The sequence below is a fragment of the Oncorhynchus kisutch genome, linkage group LG8, assembly GCF_002021735.2.
Source record: "Oncorhynchus kisutch isolate 150728-3 linkage group LG8, Okis_V2, whole genome shotgun sequence".
Lineage (NCBI taxonomy): Eukaryota > Metazoa > Chordata > Actinopteri > Salmoniformes > Salmonidae > Oncorhynchus > Oncorhynchus kisutch.
This window is the reverse complement of record NC_034181.2, coordinates 65,927,483-65,947,259: the sequence shown is the minus strand read 5'-3', so window position 1 is coordinate 65,947,259 and position 19,777 is coordinate 65,927,483. Positions and strand designations below refer to the sequence as shown.

The following is a 19,777-nucleotide window of genomic DNA, read 5'->3' as shown; positions in this document are numbered from 1 at the left end:
TGATGCAGTGGGAACCTGCTGGACTGGGCTGATCCTGTGTAGGTGTAGAGGGTTAGTATTAGTACAGGTGGTAATGTAATAATATATGCCATTTAGCAGACGCTTTTATCCAAATTGACATAGTCATGCGCGCAGACATTTTAAATATGGGTGGTCCTGGGAATCGAACCCACCATTTTGGTGTTGCAAGCATCATGCTCTACCAACTGAGCTCCAGAGATGGTAGATGCAACAACAAGGCCTTGATGCAACGGTTCGATGTGAACAAATAAATGGGTTGAAAGGCAACCCCTGGCAGAGGGCAGGTAGAGGAGTGAGCGTCAGATGGGGTTGGGAGAGGCAACACTGCTGGGTTCAAAACACCTGTGTGACTCTACAGAGAACCCCTGATTCACTGTTCAGTCAGACCAGTTAAGCAGAGGCTTCCTGGAAACACACATATGTACACACGCACGCACACACACACGCCATGCTGAGACGATACCCTGCATACCTCCTCTACTCCTCCCCTCCTCTCCATCTCCTCTCCTCCTTATCTCCATCATTTCTCCCCTTCATTTCTCCTCCTCCCCATCTCTTCTCCTCCCTTTCTCTTCTATTCCTCCCCATCTTCTTTCCTCCCCATCTCCTCCGCCCTATCTCACCTTCTCCTCCCTATCTCACCTCCTCCCTATCTCCTCTCCTCCTCCCTATCTCTCCTCCTCCCTATCTCCTCTCCTCCTCCCCATCTCCTCTCGTCCTCCCCATCTCATCTCCTCCTCCTCCCCATCTCATCTCCTCCTCTCTCTATCTACTCTCCTCCCTATCTCTCCTCCTCCCTATCTCCTCCTCCCCATCTCCTCTCCTCCTCCCCATCTCCTCCTCCCCATCTCCTCCTCCCTATCTCCTCTCCTCATCCCTATCTCCTCCTCCCATCCCTATCTCCTCCTCCCCATCTCCTCTCCTCCTCCCAATCTCCTCTCCTCTCCTCCTCCCAATCTCCTCTCCTCTCCTCCTCCCTATCTCCTCTCCTCCTCCCTATCTCCTCTATCTTTTCCTCTCTCTTACTACTAGCTCAGTGTTTTCCTCTTTATTCTCTCTGTCAATCCCATGCCAGTTGTATGGATTTCTAATATCTGTGTATGGACATGATTGTGTTAATGACTCTGTGCTTATAAGAAATAACCTTTAACCTTTGGTAACCTTGTTCATATCAATCAGGGTACATAATGTAGTTATTATACAAAATGTACATTGTATGCGTGATTGAGAGAGGGGTTTGTACACCCACATTTCCATGGAACTGAATTCTTCAGATACCTTCCCAGTTTAGCCCTGGCAGGTAAGACCTCACACAGATGTCAGGCGAGGTAAAGCTGGCCCTGTAATATTGCTAGGAGGCGGGAATAAAACGGTGTGAATTATCTGTCAAAGCATCAGCCCAGTGAGCTGTGTGGCCAGTTCATTAAACTGCTGACAGTACCATTAATATTAGTGTGCCTTTAAAACCTCAGCATCAAATCAGAACCACCCAGGGAGATGTGAGGTGGTTCAGCTTTTAGAGGGGAGTGATCTGAATTGTAATGGGCTGTAGGAGGATAGGTGGTGGTCTATAATAAAGTCTTGTTTAAAACCTCTTTTTGGAAATGGGAATTATATGTCACTGCTGGCATTATAGAAAGCAAACCTTAGAAAACGGGTGAGATGGACATCTCATGAGATACCGGAATGAATGTTTATCATCATGCCAAGCATTAGGCTGGAATGTCCCTGATGCATAACTTCTTGCCTAATTATGATATTGAAGAAAACAACTCCTGGAATTTCCATCACATTTAGACAGTGTGTGCATTTGGTGGTTGGCACATAATATTTCTTCTGTGATACAAATACCCAGTAAACTAAAAGATGATAGCCTCGTAGTGTGCATTCTCTTGCAGTAACCTGCACCAAAAGATAGCCTATTCTTGTGTTTGCTTTTCATATTCGATGCGAGAACTTACCAGCATACTTTTAGGACATGGAGATGACCATGCATTTTTCGTGTGAAAAACAGGACGCATATGTGTTGCTTTGATGTTGGCCATAAAACTTTATTTTTTTTAAGGATGAATACTTTGGATATACACAGAGTGGTGTGACAGTTGTAGAGAGCCCTCACCATTGCTGTCCATGCATTTACCATGCATCCTCCCACCACTCTGTCTACCAGAGTAGCTTTTATTCCCCTCAGAGGAGGGCGAGATGCCTCTTGTTCTCTTTACGACAGATTTTTAATACGGTTCCTCTCCGACTACATTTGTAGAGAGCAAATGCTTTGATGAAATATCGGACAAACAATACACATCATGTTTCTCATCTGTATTAGTATAGCCTTGAAATGGACTCTACAACATAGCATTTATCTGATATAGTCCTCTACTTGCTTTTGGACTGTAAAAAAAACTGCACATTGCTTTCAAAATATTTATTCCATCCAGTATCTTGGTGAATTTACATGAAATAAAAAAGGTATGCCATTCATTTGATAAGCAACTGAGGAGTATATAATATGGACATCCAGGGAAAATTCAATCTTAATTATATTCGCTGACACTTACCATGCTGTGTCAACTGGCTGGTAATAAGGAATAGGACATGCATTTTATCTGTGTAACATTGTTTGATTACATTGTATCTTCTGCCACAAAAATGTAATCTTGTACCTGAAATTGGCACATCTCCTTTGAGATGCCTCTCTTGATAGTTCGACATGTGAGTGCAAACTGTATTGTATTTGGTGTTTTACTGTAGTAGACGACTTTGATGTTCAGTTGCTTCTGGAGACTTTCAATAGGCTTTGTGTTTTAGTTTAGTGCTGCAGACTTCCAATAATATGAAAATGAATCCCTGTTTCTTTCCTTCCTTGAAATAATATCTTTCTGACATGTTCAGACATGACTTGATTGGCAAAAATAATAGTGGAATCCTTGCTTTCACCTAACCTACTGTGTGAAATTGGTGATTACCTCAAGGAAATCTGGATAGATGGAAGGAAAGAAGGAGGAAAGGAAGGAGGTAAACATATATCAAATCAGGCCTGTGTTTGTCTTGTATCAGGTGGAGGAGCGTGAAGCCCAGGTCCAGGAGCTGCAGGACACCATCACAGAGCTGCACCTGGAGATGACCAGGAAGGACCAGGACAAGCTGACACAGCTGCAGGAGCTCCACCAGCTGGAGAGCAGGGTGAAGCAGCTCACTGACCAGGTAGGGCTGGGGATCTATTACCACCCAGACAGGTCTAGTTCAGGACTGGCCAATTCTGTTGGGAAACACTTGTCCACTTCTGGTCAAGATCAAATAGAACTAGTACATCAACATGTTAACCTCATTTAATCACATTTTGAACACACTATTGACAGAGGATGCAATTGCTTCATCAGCATAATGAAACCTACATTGGTCTAATCTACAGTTGTACTTGTAACCCATTGGTGTGGTACAGTGAAGGATGTGCTGTGTGGTTGTCTTGATGGCAGGTCAGGAGCTCTGAGGAGACCATTGGCCAGCTGAGACAGGAGGTGGCTGTTAGAGTGGGCATCAGCAGCGCAACCCTGTGTGGGGGCGTGAGTACAGCAGGGAAAGTGGGTTAAAGCACAGTGTTCATGCATATACTGTACATGTACTGTTATACGTTCCACAGGACATGATCTACTACCTGACCTACGTTTTATATAGGCTGTAAGGTCTAACAATGCATCAGTGAACATATAATGAACTTGGATCCACTCTGGGCTTTTCAAGTCTTAAATTTTCATCCAAATGTCATTTCTCTGTGCAAACAAGTACATTACTATATGATAGAAAATGATTGAAATGTAAGCTAGTCCTATAAAGTTCCAGTTATATTGTGTTCATTTTCTCTATTCTAAGACTCATTACATTTCATCAGTCATCCTGTTGTTATTAACATTCCTGTACAAGCCTACGCATTCACACATAAATCACATTAAACCCTCATTTCCAGATGAATGCGTCCGTACATGGTGACTCAGTCTCTCACACGGTCTGTCTGTATGGTCTGTCTGTATGGTCTGTCTATGTGGTGTCATGGGTTGGAGATCAGGATTTCCCCTGTAGAGCTGTAGATCTTTGAGACCAGTGTTTGTTGAGAGGGGCTCTAATGATGGCACATGTGGCCTGGGTTCTGATGGCCCCAATGTGGGAGTCAGGGCCAGCCTGAATAGCAGCTCTGTCCCCCTCTCTCCACCTAACTCTTCACGTCTCCACACATCTGGCAGGCAGCCCAGAGACCATGATGGGAGTCAATTAACTCTAATATTGTGCAATTTTAATCAGGCTGTAATTCTATAAAATAACCTTATAATTTCTGGATGGGATTGGATCGCAATTACGTGTGCAGCAGCAGAAGAAGGCAGAGAGTTTAAGTAGGGAACTATGCAGGTCCCTGGAAAGAGGGCTTTTTAGAGTTCCTTTTGTTTGCGTTTAATATGGAAATTGTGTGAAAATAATGAGACAACTTCTCTTCATTGCTTATTGAATTTGTGAGGTCAGGTACAATGAGTTCTGTGTAATTACGGACATAGCCTCAGAGATGTTAGGTAGATTGGCCTATTAGTCCTCAGAGATGGTAGGTAGATTGGCTTATTAGTCCTCAGAGATGGTAGGTAGATTGGCTTATTAGTCCTCAGAGATGGTAGGTAGATTGGCCTATTAGTCCTCAGAGATGGTAGGTAGATTGGCCTATTAGTCCTCAGAGATGGTAGGTAGATTGGCCTATTAGTCCCCAGAGATGGTAGATAGATTGGCCTATTAGTTCTCAGAGATGGTTGTTAGATTGACCTATTAGTCCTCAGAGATGGTAGGTAGATTGGCCCATTAGTCCTCAGAGATGGTAGGTAGATTGGCCTATTAGTCCTCAGAGATGGTAGGTCGATTGGCTTATTAGTCCTCAGAGATGGTAGGTAGATTGGCCCATTAGTCCTCAGAGATGGTAGGTAGATTGGCCTATTAGTCCTCAGAGATGGTAGGTAGATTGGCCCATTAGTCCTCAGAGATGGTAGGTAGATTGGCCTATTAGTCCTCAGAGATGGTTGTTAGATTGGCCTATTAGTCCTTAGAGATGGTAGGTAGATTGGCCTATTAGTCCTCAGAGATGGTAGGTAGATTGGCCTATTAGTCCACAGATATGGTAGGTAGATTGGCCTATTAGTCCTCAGAGATGGTAGCTAGATTGGCCTATTAGTCCTCAGATATGGTAGGTAGATTGGCCTATTAGTCCTCAGAGATGGTAGCTAGATTGGCCTATTAGTCCTCAGAGATGGTTGTTAGATTGGCCTATTAGTCCTCAGAGATGGTAGGTAGATTGGCCTATTAGTCCTCAGAGATGGTAGGTAGATTGGCCTATTAGTCCTCAGAGATGGTTGTTAGATTGGCCTATTAGTCCTCAGAGATGGTAGGTAGATTGGCCTATTAGTCCTCAGAGATGGTAGGTAGATTGGCCTATTAGTCCTCAGAGATGGTAGCTAGATTGGCCTATTAGTCCTCAGAGATGGTAGCTAGATTGGCCTATTAGTCCTCAGATATGGTAGGTAGATTGGCCTATTAGTCCTCAGAGATGGTAGCTAGATTGGCCTATTAGTCCTCAGAGATGGTAGGTAGATTGGCCTATTAGTCCTCAGAGATGGTAGGTAGATTGATAGATGATTTCTTTTCTCTCTGGTGGATTTTGACCTTCAAATCATCCAAATGTTAGTTAGAACCTTCCTGATTGGTTGAATGGGCTTTTTGATTAGTTAGGCATCCCTGGTGGGCTCACAGAGCACTGACTGGTATCCTGTTTGGCTGCGTGGGGGTGGAGGAGGAGGCCTCAAAGCCAGATGGTAGAGAATAGAGGGAACCGTAGAAAACATATGCAAATGAGAGAAATGTTCCTGTCATGTATTTGGTGTTTTAGTGAAACAGCATTGTCTTTGTCTAAGAGAGAATGTCGTTGTGTAAGAGAGGATGTCTTTGGTGCTGAAACAGAATATTCTAACACTGAAGGAATCTATGGGATTCCTGACTATGTTCTCCATCACTGCTGCCTTTTCCTCTCTTCTCCTCACCTCTCATCCCTTTTCCTTCTCTCTTTCCCTCTCTCAATGTGGAGGAAATGCATTGGAAAGGAGAGCCAAAGTCACACAACATTAGTTTGGTAGTGGCTGCCGCTGCAGAAAGCCATTACTCTTCCTTGACAGTATCATAGAGAACGGTGGAGCTGGGTCGCGCCTAGCCCCTCGCTCTCCCTCGCCATGCGCCACTCGCAGGAAATTGCCTCATACTTCAGCAGGCAGGAAGGTGACACGTCGGCGACACCCACGCATGTGTCACTTTCAGGGCCTGGGTGGGAGCAGGCTCCGGTGCCACAGACAAGCGCTGCCTGGGGAGCAGTAGAGGAGAGCTGCCCAGGGGAGGCTGGTTGAGCTGGGGTCTGGACACGCAGGGACCACGCTGGATTTAGAGGAGGTGCAGAGGAGGGGTAGAACTAGTTACCAATAAATGAGGTCTTAACCTCCCTACCTTTCTTTGGCCACTAGTATTTGACCTGATTGAACCCATCTACTGCACAAAAGGACTGGGTGGTAATGAGCTAGCCAGTTCTAGAGTGTGTTGCAGTAGATGGGATATTTGCAGCGCCCGCTGTCTCTTATTTGATGAATTTTGACTCCTACAAGGAGGATAGTTAGGTGCCCCACTGGGGGGATGGACGGAGGGATGCAGCAGGACCCAGGGAAAGTGCTAGGTGGTGGGCTTCTCTGTGGCTGGTTTCAGCCTGCAGTCTGGAGCATAAGGGCTGTTCTGTCCGCAGCCACCCGTATGGGGAGCAGTAATGAAAGGAGAGGTTAAGGAGGAGAGTGAAGTGGTCTCGCTCGACAATAAATCCTATGTAGTAGGGGATGCTATGGGACCCCACTCCTAGAACACCTTTATGGGCGTTGAAAAGGGACAGGCGTACGCACACTTACCCAGACACACACACTCACACACACACACGCTATGCCTGTTAAGAGCTGTTGTGCCTCGTCTATGAAAGAGATTGAGCTAATGACAATTTGGTCTCATGTTTTGTGGAGAGCATTCTCTGAAAAAGGCGAGGATTCTCATTGCTCACTCAATACATTAGCTTCTTTGTGTCATACATTTGACTAAAATGTGTTGATTTGACTATTATTTGAAAATGTAGACATCATTTGAACAAAACTAAAGCCTTTATCAGTTCTGAAGCCACAGGCACTGATGCAGGTGTGGTATACATACCAGCTGCTGAGTTGGCCATTGTTTTCAGATGAGACATGTACATTGTGTTGTTTGAGAGGGAATAGAAAGCTTTATGCTGTTCCATCTCCTCCCGACACCACACTGTGCAGACCTGTGCAGACCTCTCCAGAGGACCAATGTTTATTGCCATTCTAAAGCAGGCTTTGTTGTGATTGTGTGTGCTCTCCGTCCCCTTCTCCTTGTTTCCACTCTTCTTTCATTTTGTGCAGGGCTGGGGGGATTGCTCTGTGCTGCGGCTCTGTGATTAGAGAGAGGGAGAGGCAGAGTGCTTCTCAGCAGGAATCTGTTTTATATTCATCAAAAGAGCTGCCTTTGATTTGCTCCCTCTGACGTGTGACAGCGGCGCGGCTGCAGCACCACACAGCCGCCGAGGAAATCGTGCACTTATCACCCCTCCCTCCTCCTCCCTCACCCTCCTTTACCAGCAGTACCCCCATCCACAATACTACAACCCCCCCCCCAACACCGTACTCCCCATCACTCCCCCCACAGCCCAACCTTCGGGCCGCCTGGCCGTCTTATTCATTTCTCTATTGTTGTTAATATTGCCTCTCTTCACTCAAAAGACTTTCTCCAATGTCACTCTGAAAAGATTTGCCCTCCTCTTCCTCTCCTCAGAATAGTTTCCCAGAGTAGAGCCTGTGTACTGACGGCCAGCAGAGAGAGAAAGAGGGGGGGGAGATCTAATGGATGATGGGTGGTGATGAGGTGGTGATGAGAAGCTCATCAAGACCCTGTCTGTCTGAATAGGACGATGTCCATTTTCATGGGAGGGAAAACAGGCTGTTGTTGATTACAGAACAGTATTGAATAAGTTGTTTTCCCTGTTGATTGCAGTATATGAATGTGACCATTCAGTCACTGCTGCCTACATAGAATTACAATTCCATTACGGTTGCCTTCTTTGTCTTGCTGACGTCCAGTGGCCACCCTGTTGTACAGACTCCCTCATTATCCAGGGTGGGAATGACATAACATCTGGGTTGGACTAAGGTAATGCCAGGTAATGTCCTGGGATGGTGGAGGCTCAGGTTAACCCAGATAAAGTCCTGTTCTGTAGTCTGGAGGAGCATCTCTCACCCTGTCTCTATGACCTTCAGCTCTGTGTCAGTGGTAGCTCAGACGAGGTCTCTGTAGTTTCCTATGTGTTTACACAGGAGCCCATCCTATTACCACCCTCAACTAGCAGATCAGTCAATTCTGCACAGTTTCTGATGGCTCAGACTAAAATCACATACACACGCACACACTCACACACTAGCTCTTCTCTCCAAACACTGCCCCCCTCTGCACCACGCCTGGGCCGAGCAGGACACACACACACCTGTGTTTGAACAGGGCCCCTCTGTGCCGCAGAGACCAGCCTGGTTATTAACGGTGTCAATTATTAAAGCAATTTCAAACTCTGCAAACAGTGGCAGGGAGAAGCGAGCAGACGCTGGAACGTGTGTGTGGACGTGTGTGAGTTCCATAGGGAGGGAGAGACATACTGAGGCCGTTTTTTTGCTGCTTTGTCCCTGCAGTGACCCAGCTAACAAGGTCACATACACCCAAGGTTAGCTTGGAGGGAGGGGAACATGCTTGGGTAATATTTATATATAATATATCTTCTCCTTGGTTCCACAAGCCTCTTATGTACGCCACACACACACATGCATGCACGCATATTTACAAACATACTCACTTCCCAGTAACTGGAAATTGAAAGGTGTCCAATTGACGTTGTGCCTGTACAGCAGCAGAATGAAATGCAAACTGAAGCGGTATTCTCTGGCACTCACTGATCTCTCCTTGCCGTTTGACGATCCCCCATACTTCACAACTCATGTCGCATTTGATAGTGACTCCTCCATGTTAGAGTTCATATACTGTACTATATACACAGGGTTAATTGCATGCCACAGTCTCGGGGTCCTCTGGAGTGCGGGATACGTAAGTGAACATTCAGCTGCATATTGTGGCTGACGTCAAATCTAATTTTAATTGTCACATGCTTCGTAAACAACAAATTATTGGGTTGGGTCCTTCCCAACCATGCAGAATACATAGAAGAATTATTATAATTATATAAAAAAATTTAACACAAGGAATAAATACACATTGAGCAATGATAGCGTGGCTATATACACAGGGTACCAGTACTGAGTTCATGTGCAGGGGTATGAGGAAATTGAGGTAGATATGTACAGTTGAAGTCGGAAGTTTACATACACCTTAGCCAAATACATTTAAACTCCGTTTTTTCACAATTCCTGAAATTTAATCCTAGTAAAAATTCCCTGTCTTAGGTCAGTTAGGAGCAGAATGTGAAATGTCAGAATAATAGTAGAGAATGATTTATTTCAGATTTTATTTATTTTATCACATTCCCAGTGGGTCAGAAGTTTACATACACTCAATTAGTATTTGGTAGGATTGCCTTTAAATTGTTTAACTTGGGTCAAACGTTTCAGGTTGCCTTCCACAAGCTTCCCTCAATAAGTTGGGTGAATTTTGACCCATTCCTCCTGACAGAGCTGGTGTAACTGAGTCAGGTTTGTAGGCCTCCTTGCTCACACACGCTTTTTCAGTTCTGCCCACAAATCTTCTGTAGGATTGAGATCAGGGCTTTGTGATGGCCACTCCAATACCTTGACTTTGTTGTCCTTAAGCCACTTTGCCATAACTTAGAAGTATGCTTGCGGTCAATGTCCATTTGGAAGACCCATTTGCGACCAAGCTTTAACGTCCTGACTAATGTCTTGAGATGTTGCTTCAATATATCCACATAATTTTCCCTCCTCATGATGCCATCTATTCTGTGAAGTGCACCAGTCCCTCCTGCAGCAAAGCACCCCCACAACATGATGCTGCCACCCCTGTGCTTCACGGTTTGGATGGTGTTCTTCGGCTTGCAAGCTTCCCCCTTTTTCCTCCAAACATAATGATGGTCATGATGGCCAAACAGTTCTATTTTTGTGTCATCAGACCAGAGGACATTTCTCCAAAAAGTACGATCTTTGTCCTCATGTGCAGTTAGTTGCAATCCGTAGTCTGGTTTTTTTTATGGCGGTTTTGGAGCGGTGACTTCTTCCTTGCTGAGCGGCCTTTCAGGTTATGTCGATATAGGAATCGTTTTACTGTGGATATAGATACTTTTGTACCTGTTTCCTCCAGCATCTTCACAAGGTCCTTTGCTGTTGTTCTGGGATTGATTTTCGCACCAAAGTGCGTTCATCTCTAGGAGACAGAACGCGTCTCCTTCCTGAGCGGTATGATGGCTGCGTGGTCCCTTGGTGTTATACTTGCATACTATTGTTTGTACAAGTGAACGTGATACCTTCAGGCGTTTAGAAATTACTCCCAAGGAGGAACCAGACTTGTGGAGGTCTACAATTTTTTTTCTGAGGTCTTGGCTTGATTTTCCCATGATGTGAAGAGGCACTGAGTTTGAAGGTAGGCCTTGAAATATATCCACATGTACACCTCCAATTGACTCAGATTATGTCAATTAGCCTATCAGAAGCTTCTAAAGCCATTACATAATTTTCTGGAATTTTCCAAGCTGTTTAAAGGCACAGTCAACTTAGTGTATGTAAACTTCTGACCCAATGGAATTGTGATACAGTGAATTATAAATTAAATAATCTGTCTGTAAACAATTGTTGGAAAAATGTATTGTGTCATGCATAAAGTAGATGTGTGTGTGTGCTGACAGTGAGCCTGTGTGTACTTGTTATGTGTGAGTGAGTGTGTGTGTATGTATGTGTTTTGAGTGTCAGTGTAAGTGAGTGTGTGGGTAGAGTCCACTGTGTGTGTGCCTGAAGTCAAAAAGAGTTAGTGCAAAAAGGGTCAATGCAGATGGTCCTGGTATCTATTTGGTGAACTATTTAGCAGTCCTATGGCTTGGGGTTAGAAGCAGTTCTGGAGCCTTTTGGTCCCAGACTTAGAGTCCCAGTACTGTTTGCTGTGCGGTAGCAGAGAGAACAGTCTATGACTTGGGTGTCTGGAGTATTTGAGAATTTTTAGGCCTTCCTCTGACACCGCCTGGTATAGAGGTCCTGGATGGCAGGGAGTTTGGCTCCAGTGATGTACTGGGTCGTCCGCACTACCCTTTGTAGCACCTTGTGGTCTGATGCCAAGCAGTTGCCATACAAAGCTGTGATGCAGCCAGTCAAGATGCTCTCAACAGTTCAGCTGTAGAACCTTTTGAGACTATGGGCCCATGCCAAATATTTTCAGCCTCCTGCGGGAGAAGAGGCGTTGTCGTGCCCTCTTCACGACTGTGTTGGTGTGTTTGGACCATTATAGGTCCTTATTGAAGAGGATACCGAGGAACTTGAAGCTCTAGACCCGCTCCACTACAGCCCCGTCGATGTGAATTAGGGGGCGTGTTCTGCCCTCCGTTTCCTGTAGTCCACGAAAAGCTTTGTCTTGCCCATGTTGAGGGAGATGTTGTTGTCCTGGCACCACACTGCCAGGTCTCTGAGATCCTGTCATTGGCAAACTTGGTTACATTATTTTATCTCCTCTTCTTCTCCTGAAAACAAAGCTTACTGTAGGTCCTTTAGTATTAACTCTCACATCTTGTTGCTCAGAGGGCCGATGCGGAACAGACAGACACAGTAGAAGGAATACAAAGTAATACAATGGGAGATACAGTATAGGCTTATGATGCCACACGCATGTAGAACTTTCCATGTTTAGATAACTTCTAGGAGGGATGTTAGTTTCAGGCTGCACAGCTCACATCTCCAGGGGAAAGGTAGTTGGATGGCAGTTTGAATGGAGGTTGATAGGAGCGTAATGACCATCTGATGGCCCTCCTGTCTGGGTCACATCAGGCTGCATGATGATGCATTTGATCAGAACACATCTCCCTAATGGTCTCTCAGTGAGCTGCCAGCATTCTACAGAGCACTCAAGAAGCCCTTGTCCCTGTCATTTCAGATGTTCACCTGCCCCACTAAGCATAGGTAGCCATTCACCCCTCGTTCGCCCCATCCTCTTGACAGAAAGAAAGAGGGAGGTGGGAGAGAAAGGGAGTATTAAGCCTGCAACGCTGCACTTTGTGTCAGCGAGGGAACGTCTTCCTTCTGCTCCATTGTAATCTCTGAAGCCGTGCCATGGTGTGTCAGTGTTAAGTTGATACTGAGAGTTGGGCTGCTGTGGACCTCTACTTCTGACGCTCTACTGTAGGGCCTAAACCCCATAATCCAGCTCAAAGGCAGACGCTAGGGTTAGTTATGTGTATATGTGTTGGAGATTGACTGGCTCTTTTCTGAGAGGCGTTTTCTCTCTCCTCTTTCCTCCTCTGTTGTTCCCCCACGTTCCTGAGGCTGGCTCTTTGGCCCTGCAGGACCCCCACAAGGCTCAGCATGATTCAAGCGTTTATCCTCCCACCCCTCCATGTCTCTTGCTGGGGAGAAAGCAGGAAGCGGGGATAGTAGCAGCTCATCCTCAGGGCTCCACTGTCTGCTGCCCCAGAGGCCCTGTGGCCTTCTGCACATTTCTATGGAAACACTGACTTCTGTAGCTGATCTGACAGCAACCATCCTGTCTGGTTCTCTGTGTAATATATAAAGAGCCATATACAGTGCATTCGGAAAGTATTCAGACCCCTTCCCCTTTTCCACATTTTGATACGTTACGGCCTTATTCTTAAATGGTTTAAAAAAACGTTTGTCGTCAATTTACACACAATATCCCATAATGACAAGTCGAAAACAGGTTTGTAGAAATGTTTGCTTATTTACATAAGGATTCAGACCGTTTGCTATAAGAATCGAAATTGAGCTCAGGTGCATCCTCTTTCCATTGATCATCCTTGAGATTTTTCTACAACTTGATTGGAGTTCACCTGAGGGAAATTCAATTGATTGGACATGATTTAGAAAGACACACCTGTCTACAGTTGACAGTGCATTTCAGAACAAAAACCAAGCAAGGAATTGTCCGTAGAGCTCCGAGATAGGATTGTGTCGAAGCACAGATCTGGGAAAAGGGAACTTTTTTGTTGTTGTTGCAGCATTGAAGGTCCCCAAGAACCCAGTGGTCTCCATCATTCTTAAATGGAAGAAGTTTGTAACCACCAAGATTCTTCCTAGAGCTGTCTGCCCAGCCAAACTGAGCAATCAGGGAAGAAGGGCCTTGGTCAGGGAGGTGACCAAGAACCCGATGGTCACTCTGACAGAGCTCCAGTTCCTCTGTCGAGATGGGAGAAACTTCCAGAAGGACAATCATCTCTGCCACACTCCACCAATCAGGCCTTTATGGTAGAGTGGTCAGACGGAAGCCACTCCTCAGTAAAAGGCACATGGCAGCTTGCTTGGAGTTTACCAAGAGGCACCTAAAGGACTCTCAGCCCATGAGAAACAAGATTCTCTGGTCTGATGAACCTAAGATTGAACTCTTTAACCCGAATGCCAAGTGGCACATCTGGAGGAAACCTGGCACCATCCCTACGGTGAAGCACGGTGCTGGCAGAATCAAGCTGTGGGGATGTTTTTCCGCGGCAGGGAGACTAGTCAGGATCAAGGGAAAGATTAACAGAGAAAATTACAGAGAGATCCTTGATAAAAACCTGCTCCAGAGCACTCAGGACCTGAGACTGGGGTGAAGGTTCACCTTCCAACAGGATAAGGACCCTAAGCACACAGCCAAGGCAATGCAGGAGTGGCTTCAGGACAAGTCTCTGAATGTCCTTGAGAGGCCCAGCCAGAGCCCAGACTTGAACCTGATCGAACTTCTCTGGAGAGATCTGAAAATGCAGTGACGCTCCCCATCCAACCTGACAGAGCTTGAGAGGATCTGCAGAGAATGGGAGAAACTCCCCAAATACAGCTTGTCGCGTCACCCAAGAAGACTTCAGGCTGTAATCGCTGCCAAAGTAAAGGGTCTGAATACTTAAGTAAATTTAATATTTAAGTTTTTTTTTATACATTTCATTCTAAAAACCTCTCTTTGCTTTGTTATTATGGGGTATTGTGTGTAGATTGATGAGGGGGAAAACAATTTAATACATTTTAGAATAAGGCTGTAACGTAATAATGTGGAAAAAGTCAAGGGGTCTGAACACTTTCCGAATGCACTGTAACGGAATGGAACACAGGACAAAAGAGACATAAGATAGTTAGATGCTGTGTTTTTAGTGATGGCAAATGAAGGACGGATATTTTATTTGCAAATGTAGGGCCTCAGTCCTTATCCATCTGTTAGCCCAGCCATTTTATCACCACATCTACCCATCCTCCATCTCCTGCAGCACCACCTGTGTCTGTGAGTCTCGTCTTCACTATAAGACAGAGCCTCTTATCAGTGTAACTACAGCAAAGCAAATCACGTTGAGAGAGAGAGAGATGTTAGTAGCTCATTTTGTTTGTTTTCGTTTTAAGGGCATATTGTTTTATTTATAGTAGTTTTCTGTATTATTAAGAGAAGAGTTGTGAATCGCTGTCGTGTCATTGATTTAGCTTTGTGAGTATGCTTCGATGTTGTCTGCCCTCCCTCCCTGGCCCTGTGAAGTCAGACTTTTTGATAGGGCTCTTGACACAGCAAGCACTTGGCAGCAGACTCCCTTTGTTCTCGCAGGGAAAGGTGCTGTAGGCATTCCAAAGCAATAAACAGGGAAAGCTATCAAATTCAATATTTCTCAGCAGATGAAGAACCAGACATGTATTTGTACACTTGGCATGCAGCGAGATCCCTCCTGGCTCCTGGATATGATACAAAAAAAGTAAACATGTAATATTAGTGTTAAAGTAGGGGAACATTATCTGGCAGACACCACACCAGATCTTATCAGTGACACCAACACATATCAGGTTGGATCTCTTAATTTAGCAGAATTGAACAGATCACGATAAGTCCCTGGGAAGGAAGAAATTCCCTACATGGAAACACCTGTCCCTGCCTTAGAGTGGCTTTGGGGGAGCCAGCCAACTGGAAGCAATTATTTGCTTTTGGTCAGCGTTTGGGCTATCTGCTGGGATTAGCTGAGGGACTGCTGATCTGGGAGCTGGTCGAGCGTGATGTGGTTACACCTGACTGGGCACTCTGGGCTGAGCTGAGATAGGCTTGGCTAAAGTCAACTGGCATGGGATGGAATGGGCTGAGCCAGGCTGGGTTGGGCTAGACTTGGCTGGATTGGGCTATACTTGGCTGGGTTGGACTAGACTTGGCTAGGTTGCTTGGGCTGGACCTCATTGAGCTTAGGAGCTCAGCAGCCTGTGCCTGCTACATTCCACATCAACAACAGAGTCTCAGGCTCGGTGGAGCTTTTGAGGCGAGCCTCTTTATAATGGAGATACTCGCTGGTGATAGGAAGAGATGATGAATACTATTTAACTGGGTAGTATTGTATGGGGCGAAAATGTGTTCATGTGTGACTACAAACTAATGTATTTTTGTGTGTGTGGTTATTTACAGATTTGGGGAAATGTGAGGGTTCTGAGTGTGTGTGTGGTGAGTGTGTGTGATTATTTACAGATTTGGGGAAATGTGAGGGTTCTGAGTGTGTGTGTATGTGGTGTGGTGAGTGCGTGTCTGGCTGCGTCCATCTGAGGGGTCTGGCTGTGGACGTGATTGTGTTTTGATGAGGTCTCAGTGGTGCTCCCCGCTCTGGTCTTGTTGAGATGCTTGGTGCCTTGCATTCCCATCGCTTTCCCAATTTGACAGCTGATGGGATCTCAGATGGAATGTGTGCCAGTGTGAATTGCCCGTGATATTCATAACAACATAATTTATCTTCTCCACCCCTCTCTTTCAGCAATTCCTCCCTTATGCCTGCATACCGCTCTCCCCTCTCCCGCCTTCCTACCCCATTCCCTCCTCTCTCTGTCTTTCTCTCTTTCTCTCTCTATCAATCTTTTCCCCTCTCCCCCACTCTCTCTCTACCCTTCTCTGTCTCTGACTGTCTCTCTCTCTTAGTTCAGGTGCCCTCCCGGTCCTTTAGCAGGGTTAACAGGCAGTGCCAACTCCAGCCATTCCCTGAAGGCAGTTTGTCAAACCTTTAAGTCTCTATAACCACCCACCCACCACACTGGCCCTGGACCAACTCCTATGTTATCGTGTGGAGAATAGTGGGTTAGCCAGTGTGGAGAATAGTGGGTTAGCCAGTGTGGAGAATAGTGGGTTAGCCAGTGTGGAGAATAGTGGGTTAGCCTGTGTGAGAAGCCAGTAAGAACACACACTCTTACACACAGTTCATCATTGCTCTAAAATGGCTACTGTGTCCAGTGCTAAGCACCAATACACACCACTAATCCCTATATTTTCTGCTACAGAGAGAGAGAAGGGGAGAGAGAGAGAGCAGGAGAGAGAGAGTGAGAGAAGGGAGAGAGAGAGCAGGAGAAAGAGAGTAGAGAGAGAGAGAGCAGGAGAGAGTAGAGAGAGTGAGAGAAGGGGGGAGAGAGAGAGCAGAAGAGAGAGAGTGAGAGAAGGGGGGAGAGCGAGGAGAAAGAGAGTAGAGAGAGTGAGAGAAGGGAGAGAGAGAGCAGGAGAAAGAGTAGAGTGAGTGAGAGAAGGGAGAGAGAGAGAGCAGGAGAAAGAGAGTAGAGAGAGTGAGCGAAGGGCGAGAGAGAGCAGGAGAAAGAGAGTAGAGAGAGAAGGGAGAGAGAGAACATGAGAAAGAGTAGAGAGAGGGAGAGAAGGGAGAGAGAGAACATGAGAAAGAGAGTAGAGAGAGTGAGAGAAGGGAGAGAGAGAATATGAGAAAGAGAGTAGAGTGAGCGAGAGAAGGGAGAGAGGGAGCATGTGATTGAGACGAGCCATTGAATCAGACATGGCCCTGTGGTGCAGAATTGTTATATTGGGATTCTTTGTAGATGAACTCCTTTCTCCTGTGGTCAGTGTGGGCAGTTTGATTTACTATCAGAGATTGTTCCATACCGATGGAGGGTGTTGGAAGAAAATTGTGGAACAAACACCTGACTGAAGGCAGGACTAAACCGAAATAAAAAAACATGATCATTTTTTAAATAATCTAACAAAAACCGAACTGACTTCAAAAACTCACTAATTTCTCAGCACTATCAGACAGATCAGTGCAGACGGCCGAGTTGAATCAACAGATCACATCACATATTTTAGCACATATTTTACTTCCTGCTTTGCTCTTATGGGTACACTTACAATGGCCGCCAGTCCACCCATTATGCCATCATTGACTTGAATGGGGATGCCTGTTCTATTCATTCTATTTCTATGGCTGCACATGCAGTCAGGAGCGAAGGAGAGGAGAAAATGTGCGTCCCAACTGTGCCATTCAAACGTTAATTACGTTGACTGCGGTTATTTGGCTGACGAATTACCGTCATCCAAAATTTCATGACCATCACAGCCCTAGTGTGAGTGCATGAGTATATGTGTGTGCCGTAGACTACAGCGATGTGCATGGGGAGTAATGGATATAAAGTACCTCATAGAGATAGCTCCCTAATCTGATTCCTCCTGAAGCTGTGGGCTTGCCATGATTTGTTTGGCTGTTCTGGGCTCCGTATGCACATCATGCAGAGTGGGCTTGATTTGCAGCTCTCCAGAATGATCCCACTCGGCATTACAGAGAGAGAGACAGAGATATTGGTTTACTAGAGAGTGCAGAGAGCGTGCCGGGGAGGCTGGTAAAGAAGCACCCTTCAGTCCAGTGGGTGGGGCTGATCCATCTCGCTCTGACTTGTGCACTTTGAGGGACATTTCTCGTAACGGGCCACTCGCTCAACCTTATCACCAGCAGCCCCCTGGAAACTTTCCCAAACTCTGTCCGATGCACCACAGCGGTGACACACAGCCCAGCACTGGACACGCCACCTCCACGGCACGCTGCTCCTCTCCACGCCAACCCCCATGATGTGTCATTCACCGCCGGGCCCATTTACATCCATTTATCTGACTGCTTCAACATGGGTACAGTGTGGGAACAGTTGTGTTTATCTACTCCTCATATATCATCATACTGTGGGGATTTATATTCATCGGCTTCTGTTTTCGAGAGTGTAACTGTTATGCTATTATTATTGCATTGGAAATGCTCTCTGTGGTAAGAATTCCCTCAGTCCAGGATGATTTTAATCTGAAAAATTAAGGGGGGAAAACCTGAATTGCAAGATAATGTAATGAAATGTTTTTTCTGTGGTTGCATTGTGAGTGTAGCCTGTCTTTATCTAAAAGCTTCAAGAACCAAACAAAAGGAAAATGGTATGATTGTATGCTCTTTTAAGCATTCCTTTAAAGTATAAAGCATAAAGTATTCATAAAAATAGTACTCAAGTCAATTACACAGATTATCTCCCAGTTGAAATGACGGTCCCTATATCTCCAGTCACATTACATAATGTCATTACATAATGAATGTCACCTATTTTCTCTACCTTATTGACAGGCTTCCATGCACCTGCTGAACTGCTTGACAACATTCACATTAATACCATATTTTCTGGAAGAATTCCTAAATATATTTATCATCTTAAAACATGTAGATGGTATTTAAACTAATCTAATTATAGGAAGACCCACTAATCACTGTGTATTGTTCATGCACTGTCAATGCAAATTAATTGAGGAGAATGTGGGCTTTAGTATTATGTATGTTGGCATAAACTGCTTTTCCCTGAGCAAACCAATGCTGTTATATTATTCATCAGCCAGACACTGTACCAAATATCCCTGCAGCAAAATGGAGGTGCGGCAGCCGCAGCAGCAGGCAGGAGACACTTAGTCACATGGACAGAGCAGGAGCAATAGCAGCTCCTCCAATTCAGCTGGGAATTGACTCTGGGTGACAATGGAATTCATTTCCAAAGGCGTGTGTGTGTGTGTGTGTGGGGGGGGGGGGGGTGTCAGTGTGTGTGTGTCTGGTGACAGAGCTGTGGTAATAAGGCTCGGCAGCAGCCCGCTTTAGTATTAAAGGCACAACTCCCTTCCTCTACAGGCAGTAAAGCAATGCCGGGACGCAGTGAAATGTTTACAGCGCTGTGGTTGGCTCCTGCAGCCAGGCCGTGGAGGATATTACTGCAGCTCGCCGCTAATCACTCATCCCTGCCCACCAATCAGGACTCTGCCCCCTCCACCTCCACAACAATGCTCCTAAAGCACCGCATCACAAGGACACTTTTAATGCCTTCCTACTACGCTTAGAATGATTAGCCCTATTTAAGTATTTTTACATGATTCATTATTTGCATCAGGAACCCATAAACACGCCGGGTTCTGATTCAGTCTGTAGCTTTTGACACTGTTGAAGGTTGGCTGAGGTGAGAAGTTTGACTGGAGCTCTGGGAGGAAGGTTCCAGAGGGGTTTAGGGGGGACAGTGGGGTCATAGGGAGGGAGCTAGGAGGTCTGAAACCAGAATAATAAAACCGACTTAACAGAGTTACACAGTCACAGCCCTGCATACATCACCTCAATGACAAAATAGGATTTATTCACCATTCAAGTGGGAAGATTATCTTTGGTACAAGCTATCAACTTGACTTTTTTTTTGAAGAATGCAAGTATGGCTGT

At 45.5% G+C, this 19,777-nt stretch overlaps 1 protein-coding gene across 5 annotated transcripts in view; it reads left to right on the top strand.

Moving 5' to 3' along the window:
- Positions 1-19,777, top strand: part of pmfbp1 (polyamine modulated factor 1 binding protein 1) — a 267,939-nt gene that overhangs the window by 73,903 nt on the left and 174,259 nt on the right. For all 5 annotated transcript variants that reach the window (XM_031830907.1, XM_031830908.1, XM_031830909.1 and 2 more), the window contains exons 6-7: positions 3,079-3,225; positions 3,498-3,602. In XM_031830907.1, coding sequence (XP_031686767.1) covers positions 3,079-3,225; positions 3,498-3,602 — 252 coding nt within the window. The remainder of the gene's footprint in view (positions 1-3,078; positions 3,226-3,497; positions 3,603-19,777) is intronic.